The sequence below is a fragment of the Salmo salar genome, chromosome 24 (genome assembly GCF_965601325.2).
Source record: "Salmo salar chromosome 24, fSalSal1, whole genome shotgun sequence".
NCBI lineage: Eukaryota > Metazoa > Chordata > Actinopteri > Salmoniformes > Salmonidae > Salmo > Salmo salar.
The window spans coordinates 28,727,589-28,749,398 of NC_138314.1; the positions used below are offsets into that span (position 1 = coordinate 28,727,589).

At 43.8% G+C, this 21,810-nt stretch overlaps 1 protein-coding gene across 1 annotated transcript in view; it reads right to left on the minus strand.

The window, feature by feature from the left end:
• Positions 1–4,641: 4,641 nt before the first annotated feature.
• Positions 4,642–21,810, minus strand: part of LOC106585409 (spermatid perinuclear RNA-binding protein) — a 37,338-nt gene continuing 20,169 nt past the window's right edge. Inside the window, exons 6-18 of the mRNA XM_014171569.3 lie at positions 21,558–21,643; positions 20,218–20,313; positions 19,823–19,934; positions 19,574–19,671; positions 15,216–15,321; positions 15,028–15,111; positions 10,136–10,344; positions 9,526–9,690; positions 7,327–7,461; positions 7,007–7,147; positions 6,756–6,882; positions 5,920–5,970; positions 4,642–5,066 (exon numbers count right to left, since the gene is read on the minus strand). Of these exons, the coding sequence (XP_014027044.1) occupies positions 4,978–5,066; positions 5,920–5,970; positions 6,756–6,882; positions 7,007–7,147; positions 7,327–7,461; positions 9,526–9,690; positions 10,136–10,344; positions 15,028–15,111; positions 15,216–15,321; positions 19,574–19,671; positions 19,823–19,934; positions 20,218–20,313; positions 21,558–21,643 (1,499 nt within the window). The 3' untranslated portion in view covers positions 4,642–4,977. The remainder of the gene's footprint in view (positions 5,067–5,919; positions 5,971–6,755; positions 6,883–7,006; positions 7,148–7,326; positions 7,462–9,525; positions 9,691–10,135; positions 10,345–15,027; positions 15,112–15,215; positions 15,322–19,573; positions 19,672–19,822; positions 19,935–20,217; positions 20,314–21,557; positions 21,644–21,810) is intronic.

The following is a 21,810-nucleotide window of genomic DNA, read 5'->3' on the forward strand; positions in this document are numbered from 1 at the left end:
ATGCATTTCAATTAACAGGTGTGCCTTGTTAAAAGTGAATTTGCTTTCTTCTTAATGCATTTGAGCCAACCAGTTCTGTTGTGACAAGGGTGGTATACCGAAGATAGTATATACTTGGTATTTTACCAAATAGGGCTATGGCAAGAGCAGCTCAAATAAGCAAAGAGAAATGACAGTCCATCATTACTTTAAAGACATGAAGGTCAGTCAATCCGGAAAATGTCAAGAACTTTGAACGTTTCTTCATGCGCAGTCGCAAAAAACCATCAAGCGCTATGATGAAAATGGCTCTCATGAGGCCCGCCACAGGAAAGAAAGACCTAGAGTTACCTCTGCTGCAGAGGATGAGTTCATTAGTTACCAGCCTCAGAAATTGCAGCCCAAGTAAACGCTTCAGAGTTCAAGTAACAGACATCTCAACAATCAACTGTTCAGGGGAACTGCGTAAACCATTTACATTTACGTCATTTAGCAGACGCTCTTATCCAGAGCGACTTACAAATTGGTGCATTCACCTTATGATAGCCAGTGGAACAACCACTTTACAATAGAACATCTATATATTTGGGGGGGGGGGGGGGGGGGGGTAGGGAGGGTTAGAAGGATTACTTAATCCTATCCCAGGTATTCCTTAAACCAGGCCTTCATGGTCAAATTGCTGCAAAGAAACAACTACTAAAAGGACACCAATAAGAATAAGAGACTTGCTTGGGCCAAGAAACACGAGCAATGGACATTAGACCAGTGGAAATCTGTCCTTTGGTCTGATGAGTCCAAATTTGAGATTTTTGGTTCCAACCGCCGTGTCTTTGTGAGACGCAGAGTAGATAAACGGATGACCTCTATGTGGGGTTCCCACCATGAAGCATGTAGGTGTCGTGAGAGTGCTTTGCTGGTGACATGGTCAGTGAAAAATGTAGAATTCAAGGCACGCTAGCACAGCATTCTGTAGCGATACGCCATCCCATCTGGTTTGCGCTTAGTGGGACTATCATTTGTTTTTCAACAGGACAATGACCCAACACACCTCCATTTAACCAAGAAGGAGAGTGATGGAGTACTGCATCAGATGACCTGGCCTCCACAATCACCCGACCTCAACCCAATTGGTATGGGATGAGTTGGACCACAGAGTGAAGGAAAAGCAGCCAACAAGTGTTCAGCATGTGGGAACTCCTTCAAGACTGTTGGAGAAGCATTCCAGGTGAAGCTGGTTGAGAGAATGCCAAGAGTGTCCAAAGCTGTCAAGGCATAGCGTGGCTATTTTGAAGAATCTCAAATATATTTTGATTTGTTTAACACTTTTTTGGGTTACTACATGATTCCATGTGTGTTATTTCATAGTTTTCACATCATCACTATTATTTTACAACGTATAAAATAGTAAAATAAATAAAAAAATGGAATGAGTAGCTGCGTCCAAACTTGACTGGTACTGTGTGTGTGTGTGTGTGTGTGTGTATGTATGTGTATATATGTATGTATGTATGTGTATATATGTATGTATGTATGTGTATATATGTATGTATGTATGTGTATATATGTATATATGTATGTATATATGTATATATGTATATATACACACACACACACACAAAATAAATATATACTGCTCAAAAAAATAAAGGGAACACTTAAACAACACATCCTAGATCTGAATGAAAGAAATAATCTTATTAAATACTTTTTTCTTTACATAGCTGAATGTGCTGACAACAAAATCACACAAAAAGAATCAATGGAAATCCAATTTATCAACCCATGGAGGTCTGGATTTGGAGTCACACTCAAAATTAAAGTGGAAAACCACACTACAGGCTGATCCAACTTTTATGTAATGTCCTTAAAACAAGTCAAAATGAGGCTCAGTAGTGTGTGTGGCCTCCACGTGCCTGTTTGACCTCCCTACAACACCTGGGCATGCTCCTGATGAGGTGGCGGATGGTCTCCTGAGGGATCTCCTCCCAGACCTGGACTAAAGCATCCGCCAACTCCTGGACAGTCTGTGGTGCAACGTGGCGTTGGTGGATGGAGCGAGACATGATGTCCCAGATGTGCTTAATTGGATTCAGGTCTGGGGAACGGGCGGGCCAGTCCATAGCATCAATGCCTTCCTCTTGCAGGAACTGCTGACACACTCCAGCCACATGAGGTCTAGCATTGTCTTGCAATAGGAGAAACCCAGGGCCAACCGCACCAGCATATGGTCTCACAAGGGGTCTGAGGATCTCATCTCGGTACCTAATGGCAGTCAGGCTACCTCTGGCGAGCACATGGAGGGCTGTGCGGCCCCCCAAAGAAATGCCACCCCACACCATGACTGACCCACCGCCAAACCGGTCATGCTGGAGGATGTTGCAGGCAGCAGAACGTTCTCCACGGCGTCTCCAGACTCTGTCACATCTGTCACGTGCTCAGTGTGAACCTGCTTTCATCTGTGAAGAGCACCGTGCGCCAGTGGCGAATTTGCCAATCTTGGTGTTCTCTGGCAAATGCCAAACGTCCTGCACGGTGTTGGGCTGTAAGCACAACCCCCACCTGTGGACGTCGGGCCCTCATACCACCCTCATGGAGTCCGTTTCTGACCGTTTGAGCAGACACATGCACATTTGTGGCCTGCTGGAGGTCATTTTGCAGGGCTCTGGCTGTGCTTCTCCTGCTCCTCCTTGCACAAAGGCGGAGGTAGCGGTCCTGCTGCTGGGTTGTTGCCCTCCTACGGCCTCCTCCACATCTCCTGATGTACTGGCCTGTCTCCTGGTAGCGCCTCCATGCTGTGGACACTACGCTGACAGACACAGCAAACCTTCTTGCCACAGTTCGCATTGATGTGCCATCCTGGATGAGCTGCACTACCTGAGCCACTTGTGTGGGTTGTAGACTCCGTCTCATGCTACCGCTATAGTGAAAGCACCGCCAGCATTCAAAAGTGACCAAAACATCAGCCAGGAAGCATAGGAACTGAGAAGTGGTCTGTGGTCCCCACCTGCAGAACCACTCCGTTATTGGGGGTGTCTTGCTAATTGCCTATAATTTCCACCTGTTGTCTATTCCATTTGCACAACAGCATGTGAAATGTATTGTCAATCAGTGTTGCTTCCTAAGTGGACAGTTTGATTTCACAGAAGTGTGATTGACTTGGAGTTACATTGTGTTGTTTAAGTGTTCCCTTTATTTTTTTGAGCAGTGTATATAAATATATATAAATAAATTCAGCAAAAAGAAACGTCCCTTTTTCAGGACCCTTTCAAAGAAAATTCTTCAAAATCCAAAAAACTTCACAGATCTTCATTGTAAAGGGTTTAAACACTGTTTCCCATGCTTGTTCAATGAACCATAAACAATTAATGAACATGCACCTGTGGAACGGTTGTTAAGACACTAACAGCTAACAGACGGTTGACAATTAAGGTCACAGTTATGAAAACTTAGGACACTAAAAGAGGCCTTTCTACAGACTCTGAAAAACACCAAAAGAAAAAAGCCCAGGGTCCCTGCTCATCTTCGTGAACGTGCCTTAGGCATGCTGCAAGGAGGCATGAGGACTGCAGATGTGGCCAGGGCAATAAATTGCAATGTCCGTACTGTGAGATGCCTAAGACAGCGCTACAGGGAGACAGGACAGACAGCTGATCGTCCTCGCAGTGGCAGACCACGAGTAACAACACCTACACAGGATCGGTACATCCGAACATCACACCTGCGGGACAGGTACAGGATAGCAACAACTGCCCGAGTTACACCAGGAACACACAATCCCTCCATCAGTGCTCAGACTGTCCTCAGTATGCTGAGAGACGCTGGACTGAGTGCTTGTAGACCTGGTCCTCACCAGACATCACCGGCAACAACGTCGCCTGTGGGCACAAACCCACTGTCGCTGGACCAGACAGGACTGGCAAAAAGTGCTCTTCACTGACGAGTCGCGGTTTTGTCTCACCAAAAGGTGATGGTCGTATTTGCGTTTATCATCGAAGGAATGAGCGTTACACCGAGGCCTGTACTCTGGAGCGGGATCGATTTGGAGGTGGAGGGTCCGTCATGGTCTGGGCCGGTGTGTCACAGCATCATCGGACTGAACTTGTCGTCATTGCAGGCAATCTCAACGCTGTGCGTTACAGGGAAGAGATCCTCCTCCCTCATGTGGTACCCTTCCTGCAGGCTCATCCTAACATGACCCTCCAGCATGACAATGCCACCAGCCGTACTGCTCATTCTGTGCATGATTTCCTGCAAGACAGGAATGTCAGAGTTCTGCCATGGCCAGCGAAGAGCCCGGATCGCAATACCATTGAGCACGACTGGGACCTGTTGGATCGGAGGGTGAGGGCTAGGGCCATTCCCCCCAGAAACGTCTGGGAACCTGCAGGTGCCTTGGTGGAAGAGTCTCACAGCAAGAACTGACAAATCTGGTGCAGTCCATGAGGAAGAGATGCTCTGCAGTACTTAATGCAGCTGGTGGCAACACCAGATACTGACTTACTTTTGATTTTGACCCCCACTCCCCTGCTTGTTCAGGGACACATTCCATTTCTGTTAGTCATATGTCTGTGGAACTTGTTCAGTTTATAACTCAGTTGTTGAATCTTATGTTGAAACTTGTTAAGTTTGCTGAAAATAAACACAGTTGACAGTGAGAGGACGTTTCTTTTTTTGCTGAGTTTATATCACATGAATATTGCAGTGTTATGCAAAGTCCATTCCCAAACAGCACATTTCCACTATTTCAAGTAGATATAAAAGATAGTCAAGTATTGCAACATACTGGAAAGTTCCAACCCTGACAATGTTGTGCTTCTTCTCCTTCTTGGATTGATGTCTGCACAGAGAGATGGGTCCTGATTCTCCACCCTTGTATGCACTTGCACAATACGTGAAAAGGGTGGAGAATTTGGACAGCCTTAGTAAGGTAGATAAAGCCTGGTCAGACTGGAAACGGGAAGTTTCAAAATGTCAAGTCATCCCCCACTGGCTGCGAGATCAGAAGAAATCCTGAGGACCCAGGTGAATTATAATAGGAGTAGCAATTGTCTGTGGCTGGTAAAAGGCACTGTCAAAGTACAAACCACCTACAGAGGGAGAAAGAAGGGGAGGGGGCAGAGAGACTGTAGTTACGACCGTGGCCTGTAGGAATCAGTGTTACACACTAGACATGACGCCATTTTTGGTCACGATTTGCTGTGTTGGATTAGGTGAAGAATGAGAGGATTGCGGTGGATATTTAAAAAAAAAACTGGTGACATGGGTCTAGCTGTGAATTTCAGAATGCTAGGCAAGTCAAGAAGTACTGGTACTCAACTGATAAATAATATTCATTTCTTTTTTTCAATTGTATATCTCAAAATACGTCTCAAACAACTCAAGTAACCAATTAAATGTATAGATTTGGAACAAAATACGTATTAATAACAAAAATGTATGGACAATCAATATCCATTGAACAAGATAGATTTTACAGTGCATTCAAGCAAGTATTTTTGTACCCTTAAAAATATATCATACAAAACAAACTATACAAAATATAAAATAAAAACATTTTTAAAGTCTCTTTCTAAGTTGTTCACATGGGGGTGAACAGCTGTCCTAAATCGGATAGTCGTGGTGCGAGATGGAAGACCGGGGACAATTGTAGAACAGGGAACATTACAGAGGGCATTCTTGAGCAAAAACCTACAAAGAAAATGTAATAAACGTAGTCTACCCATTCAAATTAAACTTGGAACATAGTCTAGCCCCGTGTATCAGTCAAGTGGACTGTACCACTCAAGAGATCAAAAATGGAAAAGTGCAGATATAATGCTGATTTCACATTTGACTGTTCTATGTCTGACCACCATCATTAAGAAATCAGGAAATGGAAAGGTGAGGTGGAACAACAAGCACATGCATGACACGGTCTAGTAGCTGCTGGCCCCTGCTTACCATAGGCAGGGAAGGGAGCTGCAGGACCATAGCCATATGGAGCTCCATAGCCTGAAAACAGAGGTCAAGGAACTTGGGTTACAAGAGCAGTACTTCTACACCGAGTATACCAAACATTAGGAACACCTTCCTAATATTGAGTTGTTCACCCCCCCTCCCTTTTGTCCTCAGACCAGCCTCAATTTGTCAGGGCAGGGACTCTACAAGGCGTCAAAAGCGTTCTACAGGGATGCTGGCTCATGTTGGCTCCAATGCTCTTAATAGTTGTCAAGTTCGCTGGATGTCCTTTGGGTGGTGGATCATTCTTGATACACACAGGAAACTGTTCAGCATGAAAAACCCAGCAGTGTTGCAGTTCTTGACACAAACCAGTGTGCCTGGCACTTATTACCATACCCCATTCAAAGGCACTTAAATATTTTGTCTGGCCCATTCACCATCAATGGCACACATACACAATCCATGTCTCAAGGCTTAAAAATCCTTCTTTAACCCGTCTCCTCCACTTCATCTACACTGTTTGAAGTGTATTTAACAAGTGACATCAATAAGGGATCATAGCTTTCAACTGGATTCACCTGGTCAGTCTGTCATGGAAAAAGCAGGTGTTCTTAATGTTTTATATACTCAGTGTATAGCAACAACCTAACAGACACCAGGATTGTTGTCAATCCCATTTAAATTCCAGTCAATTCACCAAATTCCAAATGTTCCCAATTTTAAAGCATTGAAGAGAAATGGAATTTCAGTGCTGTTCCTGAATTGACTGGAATTGAAATGAATTTGACCCCAAACCTGACAGACGATACACTTACACACCAAGCCCCGGGTCTTACCTGGTGGGAGGTACCCATAGGTAGGAGGAGCGCTGATGTAAGGTGCTCTGTGCATCACTGGCCTGGTTCTAGGCCTGCTGTGGGCATGGACTGGGATAGACACGGTTGACGACACAGTTCTCTTCACCTGCAAACACACATTCATTACGGTTATGGCGTCACCTTTCCATACATTTCTTTACATTCGGACGTATGCTGCACGACTAATATGAATTCTATGGATGTGTTGACAGTGATGTTTGTCCACCCACCGGTGTCCTGGGCCCCCTCTTCTTGTTGCGGGGGTCTTTTGAGTCAGAGAAGAGTCTCTTCAGAGCAGCAAGGGCAGCACTAGCCTTCGCTGCTTTCTTATTGGGCCCAGAGCCTCTGAACTTCTGTTTATCAACTTCCACCTACAGTACACACCACACACTGTCAATCATTCAGAACTACACTAGGGCCATTTCACTGCCCTGTGAAATAGCAAAGCTCTAGATTATTTTTATTTATTTAGATAAGTCAGATGAAAATAATGTAAAGTGAAAGATCAAGCAGGTGCAAGGCTGTGGTGTGTGTGTGTGTGGATAAAGACCTCTATGATGAAGCGTTTGTCGTAGCTGCCACCAGTCTCTGATATGAGTTCATACTTCAGGCCTCTGCGTTTCTCGTTCAGCTCCATCACTGGGTTCTTGCCCCCTGGCGTGAGGAGTGGGCCTGGGATGCGGGACTAGGGATGATAATATGGGGGAAATCACTACCTCTGTATAGTTAAACTGAGCACTGTTGTTAGGGATGAGTCCAGTCGGTGAACCACACAAAACATTCATCAGGGATGTACACCAATCTAACATCATTCTCACTAATAAGCAAACACAATGAAAGTCAGACAATCTGGACCTGAATACTGAGCTTTCAAATTCTGTTATGGCAGAACAGGTTGTCATGTTAGTTTGACGGTTGTGTGGTTACCTCGTGCGGTTAGTGCGATGTTGGCCTGGGTGAGATGGCCAAAATATACCATGGTATTTTATGTTTTGATTAATAAAAGTAATACATTTGCTTTATGAGAAGTGCGTGACCCTTGGGTGGCAACACATATATTCTAAATTATTTCAATGGGTCTTTCTCCATTCTGATTGTTTTATACTGTTCAATTCAACCTAAAATCATTTCCTGCATTTCCATACATTTCTGCTTTTCCTGCACTCATTTGAGATCATTTTCACACTCCCCCAATACGGGCAAAAATACTAGGCCTTATTTTTAACCAAATGTTGCAATTGCGACATATCAAAACACTTGGGTGAACTTTTGGAATCATGGAAATAAATGTTTCTTATAACTCTAGTTAGAAAATAAATAATAGTGGGTACTTTGAATACAGTGTTGTTTGACATGACAACAAATGAAAATGCCATGGACGAGTTATTGTGACAGGGTAGGAACCAAAGTGATGTTCCGTGTTTCCTAGGGGACCCTATAATCTTTGGCTACATTAAATCTTTATTCATATAGCCAACATATTCATGCTTTGCATATTCCTCTTTGATTTAGAAGATACTGTTGCACAAACATGCTGATTTAGGCCTCCACCAGCACTGGTATCAGGCTGTATTAGCTAGCTACGTTTGCTCTGACTCAGTACTTTTATTAGCAAGTTAGCGATTATCATTAGTGGCTAACACGGTTTAGCTTAACTTAAGAAAATACAAACTAGCTGTTAGCAGATGTAAGAAACACAAACTAATATTTATAGAACGCTTGTGGATTTATATTAAGATCAAATTGGAAACAACATTGACCATGCAGACTGAACAAAAGTATCTCGTGGTCAAGCAACAACAAATGCACTCCGTGAGTGAGTGAGTGAGTGAGTGAGTGAGTGAGTGAGTGAGTGAGTGAGTGAGTGAGATGACTCAAGTAGCGGAATAAACTAGAAAAATGGACGTCACACACGGCGTATCACATTTAACAAACCAAACATTCAAATAACGTTATACAAGGTAAAGTAAAAACCCAAACTGGTCCGTGCATCAATACCGGTATATAGTAAAATACGGTATACCGCCCAGCCCTAGTGTGACGGTTGTGAGGTTACCTCGTGTTGTCAGTGTGACGGTTGTGAGGTTACCTCGTGTTGTCAGTGTGACGGTTGTGAGGTTACCTCGTGTTGTCAGTGTGACGGTTGTGAGGTTACCTCGTGTTGTCAGTGTGACGGTTGTGAGGTTACCTCGTGTTTTCAGTGTGACGGTTGTGTGGTTACCTCGTGTTGTCAGTGTGACGGTTGTGTGGTTACCTCGTGTGGTCAGTGTGACGGTTGTGAGGTTACCTCGTGTTGTCAGTGTGACGGTTGTGAGGTTACCTCGTGTTGTCAGTGTGACGGTTGTGAGGTTACCTCGTGTTGTCAGTGTGACGGTTGTGAGGTTACCTCGTGTTGTCAGTGTGACGGTTGTGAGGTTACCTCGTGTTGTCAGTGTGTCGGTTGTGAGGTTACCTCGTGTTGTCAGTGTGTCGGTTGTGAGGTTACCTCGTGTTGTCAGTGTGACGGTTGTGAGGTTACCTCGTGTTGTCAGTGTGACGGTAGTGAGGTTACCTCGTGTTGTCAGTGTGACAGTTGTGAGGTTACCTCGTGTTGTCAGTGTGACGGTTGTGAGGTTACCTCGTGTTGTCAGTGTGACGGTTGTGAGGTTACCTCGCGTTGTCAGTGTGACGGTTGTGAGGTTACCTCACGTTGTCAGTGTGACGGTTGTGAGGTTACCTCGTGTTGTCAGTGTGACGGTTGTGAGGTTACCTCGCATGTGTCTGTGGAGGTGACAGAGTTGCTTCTGGAGCTGGTGGACATTCTGTCGTTTCTCTCACTTCTGTGGTTGCGTCCCTCGCCGTCAGACCTCTCATCAGCGCTCAGGGAGTCCAGGTCCACTTCGAAGCCAGCTGGGTAACCAAGAGCCTGTAGGACCTGGAGACCATGAGCAAGAGGAACAAAGGGGTGGTCAAATAATATACACTGTAAGATCTAGAGGAGCAGCACTTCCTTGGACACGGTGTTCTATCATGATAGAGCACCCAACAGTTGTGTCATATCTGCCATGGGTCCATGTAATACTGTCCGTGTCACAGTGCTACAGTACATGTACAGATGATTCTACAGCTTTGTTCAAAATCCACTTCTGTCCTCTGCCTGTCCTAACTGTTAATCTTCATCCTCTCGTAACATGTATCCCATTTACAGGCGGCTGCTGAGGGGAACCGCTCATAACAATGTCTGGAATGGAGCAAATGGAATGGCATCTTGTTCCGCTCCAGCCATTACCACAAGCCCATTCTCCCAAATTAAAGGTGCCACCAACCTCATGTTACTCCATTTGTTTATCCTGTGACATTTACAGAAATAGGTTTGTTACCTTAAGTGCTACTTTGAGTTTGGCAGTCTTCTTGGAAGAGCCAGAGGCCTCGTGGACAGTGCCCTGTACGTCCACAGACATGGTAAAGACTGGAGTGTGGACCGGGCCAGACTGGGACAACAGCTTGTACTGCAGCCCCGGGTGGACCTGGTTCAGTCTCATCAGGGCGTTCATGGGGTGGTTGGGGTCCATCATCTCACTGTCCAGAACTAGGAGGAGGAAACATGGAGACCATACAGGCCTTCAATAACATCAATCAAAAGTATACAGTTGAGGTCAAAAGTTTGCATACACTTTAACCAAATACATTTAAAAACTCAGTTCTTCACAATTCCTGAAACTTAATCCTAGTAAAAACCGTCTTAGGTCAGTTAGGATCACTACTTTATTTTAAGAATGTGAAATGTCAGAAAAATAGTAGAGAGAATTATTTCTTTCAGCTTTTATTTCTTTCATCACATTCCCAGTGGGTCAGAAGTTTACATACACTCAATTAGTATTTGGTAGCATTGCCTTTAAATTGTTTAACTTGGGTCAAACGTTTCGGGTAGCCTCCCTCAAGCATCCCACAATAAGTTGGGTGGATTTTGGCCCATTCCTCCTGACAGAGCTGGTGTAACTGAGTCAGGTTTGTAGGCCTCCTTGCTCGCACACACTTTTTCAGTTCTGCCCACAAATTTTCTATGGGGTTGAGGTCAGGGCTTTGTGATGGCCACTACAATAGCTTGACTTTGTTGTCCTTAAGCCATTTTGCCATAACTTTGGAAGTATGCTTGGGGTCGTTGTCCATTTGGAAGATCAATTTGCGACAAGGCTTTAACTTCCTGACTGATGTCTTGAGATGTTGCTTCAATATATCCACATAATTTTCCTCCCTCATGATGCCATCTATTTAGTGAAGTGTGTGGTGGCTAATTTCTGCATTACCAAATGAGGAGAGTTACAACCTTCACACACCAGTGACACCAGTCAGAGTTATACTTAAACTACATCTTTAATAATAAGAGCTTTGTATTAGCAATGACTTTCAATGATGCGCTCTCTCTAATGAACCATTGAAAAGTGTCAACACAAAAGTACAAAGATATTCTATAGCCAAGATGCACCCCTCTCAACGTACATGACGAACCACAGATACATAGAATGGGTCACAAGGTTAAGTTTTGTATGAAAGATATCTATAAAACATAGCAGACAGCAACTGCTGTGTCAACAGTTTTCATTGTATAGACCAGTGTCTGGTCCTCCTACTCCAAACTGGAACCGTCTCTCCCTGGTACGGTATAGAACAGAACCATTAGCTCATGTTCTCTGGAATGCTCTTTAGGCTTTATTACCCAAAGACATTGAAACTCTCCTCCGTCAGTGTTATCTCATAGAGGCCCATCCTCAGGAGAACACACACACACAATAGTTAACAGAATACTCTATTCTATCAAATATTACAACTATTATAATACAATACAAGCATTATAACATAATCTTGCAATTTTCCACGACAAGTGCCCCCAGTCCATCCTGCAGCAAAGCACCCCCACAACATGATGCTGCCACCCCCTTGCTTCACGGTTGGGATGGTGTTCTTCGGCTTGCATGCCTCCCCCTTTTTCCTCCAAACATAAAGATGGTCATTATGGCCAAACAGTTCTATTTTTGTTTCATCAGACCAGAGGACATTTCTCAAAAAAAGACAATCTTTGTCCCCATGTGCAGTTGCAAACTGTAGTCTGGCTTTATGGCGGTTTTGGAGCTGTGGCTTCTTCCTTGCTGAGTGGCCTTTCAGGTTATGTCGATATAGGACTCGTTTTACTGTGGATATATATACTTTTGTACCCATTTCCTCCAGCATCTTCACAAGGGTCCTTTGCTGCTGTTCTGGGATTGATTTGCACTTTTCGCACCAAAGTACGTTCATCTCTAGGAGACAGAACGCGTCTCCTTCCTGAGCGGTATGACGGCACGTGGTCCCATGGTGTTTATACTTGCGTACTATTGTTTGTACAGATGAATGTGGTACCTTCAGGCATTTGGAAATTGCGCACAATTTTTTTTCCTGAGGTCATGGCTGATTTCTTTTCATTTTCCCATCATGTCAAGCAAAGAGGCACTGGGTTTGACGGTAGGCCTTGAAATACATCTACAGGTACACCTCCAATTGACTCAAATTATATAAATTAGCCTATCAGAAGCTTCTAAAGCCATGACATCCTTTTCTGGAATTTTCCAAGCTGTTTAAAGGCACTTTTTTGGAACTTCTGACCCACTGGAATTGTGATAGTGAATTAATTATAAGTGAAATAATCTGTCTGCAAACAATTGTTGGAAAAATTACTTGTGTCATGCACAAACCTAACCAACTTGCCAAAACTATAGTTTGTTCACAAGAAATGTATGAAGTGATTTAAAAACAAGTTTTAATAAGTAAGTGAATGTAAACTTCCAACTTCAACTGTATGTGGTACATTGTGATTCTGAACAACTGAGTAGTTTCATTCTGTACAGTACTTTCTAGGTCTAATTCTATACAGAGGATTCTGAACTAAATCAGTACGGCAGGTGTTCAAGGTGTGTTCTAATCTAAATGCCCAGGCCGACGAGGAGTGATATTGAGGGAGGGAACAGGTGTCTCAGAGTGGGAGGTGGTGGTGGTAATACATGGAGTGTCCTGTAATGTAGGTAGGGTGTCCTGTAAGTAGGGTGTCCTGTAAAAAAAAAAAATGCATTCGGAAAATATTCAGACCCCTTGACTTTTCCCCCAATTTTTGTTAAGTTACAGCCTTATTTTCCCCTCGTCAATCTACACATTACCCCATAATGACAAAGCAAAAACAGGTTTACATTTTTATTTTTTTTGTAAATATCACATTTAAATAAGTATTCAGAACCATACCTCAATACTTTGTTGAAGCACCTTTGGCAGCAATTACAGCATTGAGTCTTCTTGGGTATGGCGCAGCGGTCTAAGGCACTGCATCTCAGTGCTAGAGGCGTCATTACAGACCCTGGTTCGATTCCAGGCTGTATCACAACCAGCTGTGATTGCGAGTCTCATAGGGCGGCGCACAATTGGCCCAGCGTCATCCGGGTTAGCGTTTGGCCGGGGTAGGCCATTAATGTAAATAAGAATTTGTTCTTAACTGACTTGCCTAGTTAAATAAAAAATAAAATAAAAATACAAGCTTGGCACACCTGTATTTGGGGAGTTTTTCCTATTCTTCTCTGCAGATCCTCTTAAGCTCTGTCAGGTTGGATGGAGAGCGTCACTGCACAGCTATTTTCAGGTCTCTCCAGAGATGTTAGATCAGGTTCAAGTCCGGGCTCTGGCTGGGCCCCTCAAGGACATTCAGAGACTTGTCCAAAGCCATTCCTGGTTGTCTTGGCTGTATGCTTAGGGTCGTGGTCCTGTTGGAAGGTGAACCTTCGCCCCAGTCTGAGGTCCTGAGCGCGCTGAAGCAGGTTTTCCATCAAGGATCTCTCTGTACTTTGCGCCACTCATCTTTCCCTCGATCCTGACTAGTCTCCCAGTCCCTGCCACTGAAAAACATCCCCACAGCATGATGCTGCCACCACCATGTTTCACCGTAGGGATAGTGCCAGGTTTCTTCCAGATGTGACGCTTGGCAGTCAGGCCAAAGACTTCAATCTTCTTTTCGTCAGACCAGAATCTTGTTTCTCATGGTCTAGGAGTCCTTTAGGTGCCTTTTGGCAAACTCCAAGCGGGCTGTCATTTGCCTTTTACTGAGGAATGGCTTCCGTCTGGCCACTCTACCATAAAGGCCTGATTTGTGGAGTGCTGCAGAGATGGTTGACCTTCTGGAAGGTTTTCCCATCTCCACAGAGGAACTCTGTCAGTGACCATCGGTCACCTCCCTGACCAAGGCCCTTCTCCCCCGATGGCTCAGTTTGGCTGGTGGCCATCTCTAGGAAGAGTCTGGTGGTTCCTAACTTCTTCCATTTAAGAATGATGGAGGCCACCATGTTCTTGGGGACCTTCAATGCTGCAGAAATGTTTTGGTACCCATACCCAGATCTGAGCCTCGAAACAATCCTGTCTTGGAGCTCTACAGACAATTCCTTCAACCTCATGGCTTTATTTTTGCTCTGACATGCACTGTCAACTGTGGGGCCTTATTTAGACAGGTGTGTGCCTTTCTAAATCATGTCCAATCAATTGAATTGACCACAGGTGGACTCCAATCAAGTTGTAAAAACATCTCAAGGATGCTCAATGGAAACAGGATGTACCTGAGCTCAATTTGGAGTCTCATAGCAAAGGGTCTGAATACTTATAAGGTATTTCTGTTAAAAAATAATAAATGTGCAAAAATGTCTAAAAAACTGTTTTCACTTTGTCATCATGGTGTATTGTGTGTAGATTGATGAGAAAACAAATATTTTTATACATTTTAGAATAAGACTAATGTAACAAAATTTGGAAAAAGTCAAGGGGTGTGAATACTTTGAGTGCACTGTAGGTAGGGTGTCCTGTAATGTAGGTAGGGTTTCCTGAGAGAGGTAGATAGATAATTGTGTGTGAGGCTGCCTGGAGGGGGGGATTAATCCCCAATGCATTTCAACTCCCTGCTTTGAACTGTGGGAGATTAAAGCCCTGTGGGATTGGTGTCACAGTGAGGGGGAATTTAATTACATCCGTACTAGCCATGAGGGGTGGGTGAGAGGTGGTATGGGATGAATACCCCACTCAAAATGCTGTTTTGAGTAATGACATTCTGGAATGTACCAGCATTCTATTCTAGCGTTCCTGTATGGTCAACGGGCATAGGCTGATCTTTAGAAAGACTATGCATCTACATTACTTCAAGTTGTTCTCCAGGCTGAGTAGAGAGGAAAAGGACTCAGAGATGTCGAGCCAGAGCAACAGTGAATCTGACCTCTCATCAGGTTGTGTTTCATCTTCTTGAAGAGTTGTCTGTTGTTAGTGTGTCCATCTTCATGCTGCCTTTTCCGGCAGGTTCCTGTGGAACAAAGTATGGATTCACCTTCAGGAGAGCAGAGACCACCTGAGATCTCTGAGTTTACGCACTAGCACATGCACTCAAGTGTGAACACACACACACACCTTTTTTGTCTGACCCTGAGAGTCTGTGTGAGGGTTTGGTTGGTGGGAGAGGATTCATATTCAGAACCTTATACAGCTGTCCGAAGGCCAGGAGACGTAGGGCATGCTGAAACACACAGCAGAAACACAGTATGAAACCACACAGAATGAGGGCACATAACTAGTCAAACACACCCACAATTCCTCTAGGAAAGAGTGATGCTAGAAATACCTACTAGGATGTAATCAACTGATTAATTAAATGTAAATATCAATCAATAGTGTGTATTTAACCCATAAGAGTCTAAGCCGGGGGGTACTACTAAGCTATATGGAATTGTTTTAACAAGGTCATACCAAGGATAATTTTGCTATTTGATTTAGAATTTAAAGATCCCTTGAAAAAAAAAAAAATTTGATTAACATTTTAATTTGACCTTACTGCCATTAGCCCATACAAAAGCATTGATTAACAGTTTCACTACATGGAAAAACAGATCTAAAAGGAACTTTGTTCTGAAGTGTCTATCCTACATCTGAGAGATAAGAAAGATCAGGATTCTTTTTTTATTATTACGTGTATTTAACCCCTTATTTGTCATCACTAAACAGTCTCCATAAACAGTTGAAGTCAGAAGTTTACATGCACTTAGGTTGGAGTCATTGAAACTCGTTTCAACTCGTTCCAAATTTCTTGTTAACAAAACTATAGTTTTGGCAAGTCGGTTGGGACATGTACTTCGTGCATGACAAGTCATTTTTCCAACAATTGTTTACAGACAGATTATTTCACTATCACGATTCCAGTGGGTCAGAAGTTTACATACACTAAGTTGACTGTGCCTTTAAACAGCTTGGAAAATTCCAGAAAAAGATGTCATAGCTTTAGAAGCTTCTGATAGGCGAATTGATATCATTTGAGTCAATTGGAGGTGTATCTGTGGATGTATTTCAGGGCCTACCTTCAAACTCAGTGTCTCTTTGATTGACAAGATGGGAAAATCAAACGAAAAATCAGCCAAGACCTCAGAAAACAATTGGAGACTTCCACAAGTCTGGTTCATCCTTGGGAGCAATTTCCAAACACCTGAAGGAACCACATTCATCTGTACAAACAATAGTATGCAAGTATAAACACCATGGGACCACGCAGCTGTCATACCGCTCAGGAAGGAGACACTTTTGTAGGAGACAGAACGCATCTATATCCACAGTAAAACGAGTCCTATATCGACATAACCTGAAAGGCCGCTCAGCAAGGAAGAAGCCACTGCTCCAAAACCGCCATAAAAAAGCCAGACTTCGGTTTGCAACTGCACATGGGGACAAAGACTGTACTTTTTGGAGAAATATCCTCTGGTCTGATGAAACAAAAATAGAACTGTTTGGCCATAATGACCATCGTTATGTTTGGAGGAAAAAGGGGGAGGCTTGCAAGCCAAAGAACACCATCCCAACCGTGAAGCACAGGGGTGGCAACATGTTGTGGGGGTGCTTTGCTGCAAGAGGGACTGGTGCACTTCATAAAATAGATGGCATTATGAGGAAAGAAATGATATGGATATATTGAAGCAACATCTCAAGACATCAGTCGGGAAGTTAAAGCTTGGTCACAAATGGGTCTTCCAAATGGACAATGACCCCAAGCATCCTTCCAAAGTTGTGGCAAAATGGCTTAAGGACAACAAATTCAAGGTATTGGAGGGGCCATCACAAAGCCCTGACCTCAATCCTATAGTAAATTTGTGGTCAGAACTGAAAAAGCGTGTGCGAGCAAGGAGGCCTACAAACCTGACTCAGTTACACCAGCTCTGTCAGGAGGAATGGGCCAAAATTCACCCAACTTATTGTGGGAAGCTTGTGGAAGGCCACCTGAAACATTTGACCCAAGTTAAACAATTTAAAGGCAATTCTTCCAAATACTAATTGAGTGTATGTAAACTTCTGACCCACTGGGAATGTGATAAAATAAAAGCTTAAATAAATCACTCTACTATTATTCTGACATTTCACATTCTTAAAATAAAGTGGTGATCCTAACTGACCTAGGACAGGGAATTTTTACAAGGATTAAATGTCAGGAATTGTGAGAAACTGAGTTTAAATGCATTTGGCTAAGGTGTATGTAAACTTCCGACTTCAACTGTATACACAGTACTTCCATACATTTTGAACTGGTACCAGGGACCTTCAGACGAGTAGTGAGGCATATGGGTGTCTCATCTTTACACAGGGGGAGGGGATTTTTAAGGTCGATGTCCTTAAGTGATTTTTGGGCATTGGAGAGAATATTTACATTGGGAGCAGATTCACACACAAAAACCTTGACTGACTGCATAGTGCAAGGACGAACAGATTTCATCCTGCCTGGAGCGAGAAATTGAGAGATCCTCACCTTCCTCTACCCTCCCTATACCATCACATTGCATTCTGCTCAGGGCCAGGGGCAGTCTAGAAGTGTTTCATGTAGTACGCAGCACTAAGCACTGCTGGGAGTGCTTTCCCACGCTCATTAGTGGGCTCATCGTCAGTCTCCTCAGCTCCAAGGGGCCGTAGAGGTCGAGTCTGAAGTGCTGCAGCAGCATTGATCTAACTATAGACCTGGACTGGGCCTCTGGAGTGGCCATAGCCCGCTTTAAATAAACCTCATCATCCAATCAATGCTAGGGGGAAGGTAACAACGAGGAGAGCAGTGTCATTTCTTTCCTGATGTACAGTTGAAGTCGGAAGTTTACATACACATTAGCCAAATGCATTTAAACTGAGATTTCCACAATTCCTGACATTTAATCCTTGTAAAAATTCCCTGTCTTAGGTCAGTTAGGATCACCACTTTATTTTAAGAATGTGAAATGTCAGAATAATAGTAGAGAGAATTATTTATTTCAGCTTTTATTTCTTTCATCACATTCCCAGTGGGTCAGAAGTTTACATACACTCAATTAGTATTTGGTAGCGTTGCCTTTAAATTGTTTAACTTGGGTCAAATGTTTCAGGTGGCCTTCCACAAGCTTCCCACAATAAGTTGGGTGAATTTTGGCCCATTCCTCCTTACAGAGCTGGTGTAACTGAGTCAGATTTGTAGGCCTCCTTGCTAGCACACGCTTTTTTCAGTTCTGCCCACAAATGTTCTATAGGATTGAGGTCATGGCTTTGTGATGGCCACTCCAATACCTTGACTTTGTTGTCCTTAAGGCATTTTGCCACAACTTTGAAAGTATGCTTGGGGTCAGTGTCCATTTGGAAGACCCATTTGCGACCAAGCTTTAACTTCCTGACTGATGTCTTGAGATGTTGCGTCAATATATCCACAATTTTCCTCACTCATGATCCCATCTATTTTATGAAGTGCACCAGTCCCTCCTGCAGAAAAGCACCCCCACAACATGATGCTGCCACCCCCGTGCCTCATGGTTGGGATGGTGTTTGACTTGAAAGCCTCCCCCTTTTTCCTCCAAACATAACGATGGTCATTATGGCCAAAAAGTTCTATTTTTGTTTCACCAGATGACATTTCTCCAAAATGTACGATCTTTGTCCCTATGTGCAGTTGCAAACTGTAGTCTGGCTTTATGGCGGTTTTGGAGCTGTGGCTTCTTCCTTGCTGAGCGGCATTTCAGGTTGTGTCTATATAGGACTCGTTTTACTGTGGATATAGATACTTTTGTACCCGTTTCCTCCAGCATCTTCACAAGGTCCTTTGTTGCTAAAAGTGCAAATCAATCCCAGAACAACAGCAAAGTACGTTCATCTCTAGGAGACAGAACGCGTCTCCTTCCTGAGCGGTATGACGGCTGAGTGGTCCCATGGTGTTTATACTTGCGTACTATTGTTTGATCAGATGAACGTGGTACCTTCAGGTGTTTGGAAATTGCTCCCATGGATGAACCAGACTTGTAGAGGTATACAATTTTTTTCTGAGGTCTTGGCTGATTTCTTTTAATCTTCCCATCATGTAAAGCACTGAGTTTGAAGGTAGGCCTTGAAATACATCCACAGGTACACCTACAATTGACTCAAATTATGTCAATTAGCCTATCAAAAGCTTCTAAAGCCATGACATAATTTTCTGAAATTTTCCAAGCTGTTTAAAAGGCACAGTCAACTTATTGTAGGTAAACTTCTGACCCACTGGAATTGTGATACAGTGAATAAGTGAAATAATCTGTCTGTAAACAATTGTTGGAAAAATGACTTGTGTCATGCACAAAGTAGATGTCCTAACTGGCGTGCCAAAACTATGGTTTGTTAACAAGAAATTTGTGGAGTGGTTGAAAAATGAGTTCATGACTCCAACCTAAGTGTATGTAAACTTCCGACTTCAACTGTATACAAGTCTGACTTTACAGTATTGTAGATGTATTGTTATGGTGTCTCACCTGTGCGTTTTGAGTGATAGCCTCAGCCTGTTGGCCAGTGATCACTGACAAGGTGTCTGTTGGCTCTCTCTCACAGGGGTCATGAACTCCCGGCCCATCTGGAACAGCAGTCAAAATCAACATTCAAAAAGCTTCTTACTGGGCTATTGAACAGGCAAGTAATATTTTTATTTAACCGGAATGTCCCAGTTAAATGCAGACCTCTTTCCCAGGGAGGCCTGGATATAAAACCTAGTCCCTGTGACTAACCTGGGAGGAGGATCCCTGAGGCAATGCACTCCATGACCCTGCGCAGGGCCTCTCCGGGCCCCAGGGGCCGGTTACAGGTGCCAATGGCCTTCTCACAGATCAGCTCTATGGGCTGTGGGGGGGGGGGGGAGAGAGAAGGAACAGATCAGCTCTATGGGGGGGAGAGAGCGAGAACAGATCAGCTCCATGGGCATGGGGGGGGAAGAGAGAGAGAGAGAACAGATCAGCTCCATGGGCTGTGGAGGGGGGGGGAGAGAGAGAGAGAACAGATCAGCTCCATGGGCTGTGGGGGGGGGGGGGGGGGGAAGAGAGAGAGAGAACAGATCAGCTCTAATGGGGGGGGGACCAAAGATACATGATGTACTCTGTCACACACCTCTTCCTGGACCACTTACCCATCCTTTGAGAGGCTCCCACACAATTAGTCTGTTGCACATGTCTCTGAGAATACGCATGACGATGACACACGACTTCAGATCTGTCACTCTGGCCTACATTGGGGACAGACAAGACAATGTGAACATACTCTAAATACCTTCAAAGTCCAGTGACGCTAAAAACAACATGTACAGTCAACTCAACCCTTCAGTCATACAATGGATATTAGGGGAGAGTGGGGTAAGTTGAGCCAAAGGGGTAAGTTGAGCCAGTCTTGTTTGTAGGAAACCATACAGAAAATTAGTAATCTGACCAAATATTTAGGAAGAGGTCATCATTTCATGGAGTGTGAAGGAAGAAAACACATGGAAAAAGTAGTAAGCAAGTTAGGTTCCCCAAAATTATTTTCACCATGTCAAATTAATTTGTGTTAGCGTTTTCATGATGCTTGCATCTTTGAAATTGATGGAAGTAGCATTTATATTCTTGTTCAGTGTAGATTGATCTCTATAAGCTACAATAAAAAGTGCATTCTTGTAGCCGTGTGGGCTAATATGCAAGGGCGGCAGTGATTAGAGCGTTGGGCCAGTAACCAGAAGGTTGCTGGATCGAATCCTCGAGCTGACAAGGTAAAAAATCTGTGGTACTGCTCCTGAGCACTGTTCCCCGGGCGCTAAAGACGTGGATGTCGATTAAGCAGCCCCCCGCACCTCTCTGATTCAGAGGGGTTGGGTTAAAATGCAGAAGACACATTTCAGTTGAATACATTCAGTTGGACAACTTTCCTTTCCCTATAGTATAAATGTTTGCCTTGGGGTAATTTGAGCCAATGGCAAATTGAAGCGTTTTCTTCTGAGGTGTAACCTTTTTTTGCCACATCACTAGGATATGAGGTAATAACAGGGCCTGGCCTATGTTAAGTGTTAAAAGTCTTCAAATTATTAAAATCGACAAAAATGCAATTGTGACTGTGTTGAATTGTGTTTGTGAAATAAAGATGGACAAGGTTGTAAAAAGGTAGCATTAATATTTCACTCAGTAGAGAAATGTGTAGGTGGTTTAAACTTACCCCATCATACCTGGGTAAGTGGTGCCAAGAGACCAGTTTTTGGACAAGCATGTTTTACAAACTATAATGTTTACATTCATTCTGAATATTTCCAGGGATACAAAATATCCTGAAATATATGTATATATATTTGTTAGAAAGAATCCCTTGACAAAGCATTTCTAAACTTAGCCCACTCTCCCCCTCAGCCATTTAATGTTCCCCAGATATCTCCCAGGGAGCAAACTGTTCCATCTGAATGAGATATGAATTGAATATCAAACCATGAAATCAGAACAGATGTCCCACCTGGAACCATTTGGTGTGTCTGAGTGTTGCCAGGGCGGCCTGGCACCGCCGCCCGTCCAGCACCTCAAGCTCCTCCACGCCTTCCTCTGGAGAGAGGGACAGGATGAGGACACGCATTGTGTTGGCCTAGGGGACCTTCAGAAAGACTGCCACACAGACACGGGCTGCATCTGAAATGGTACCCTATTACCCATGCGGCGCTGGTCAAAAGTAGAGCACTTTAGGGAATAGGCTGCCATTTAGGATGTATCCA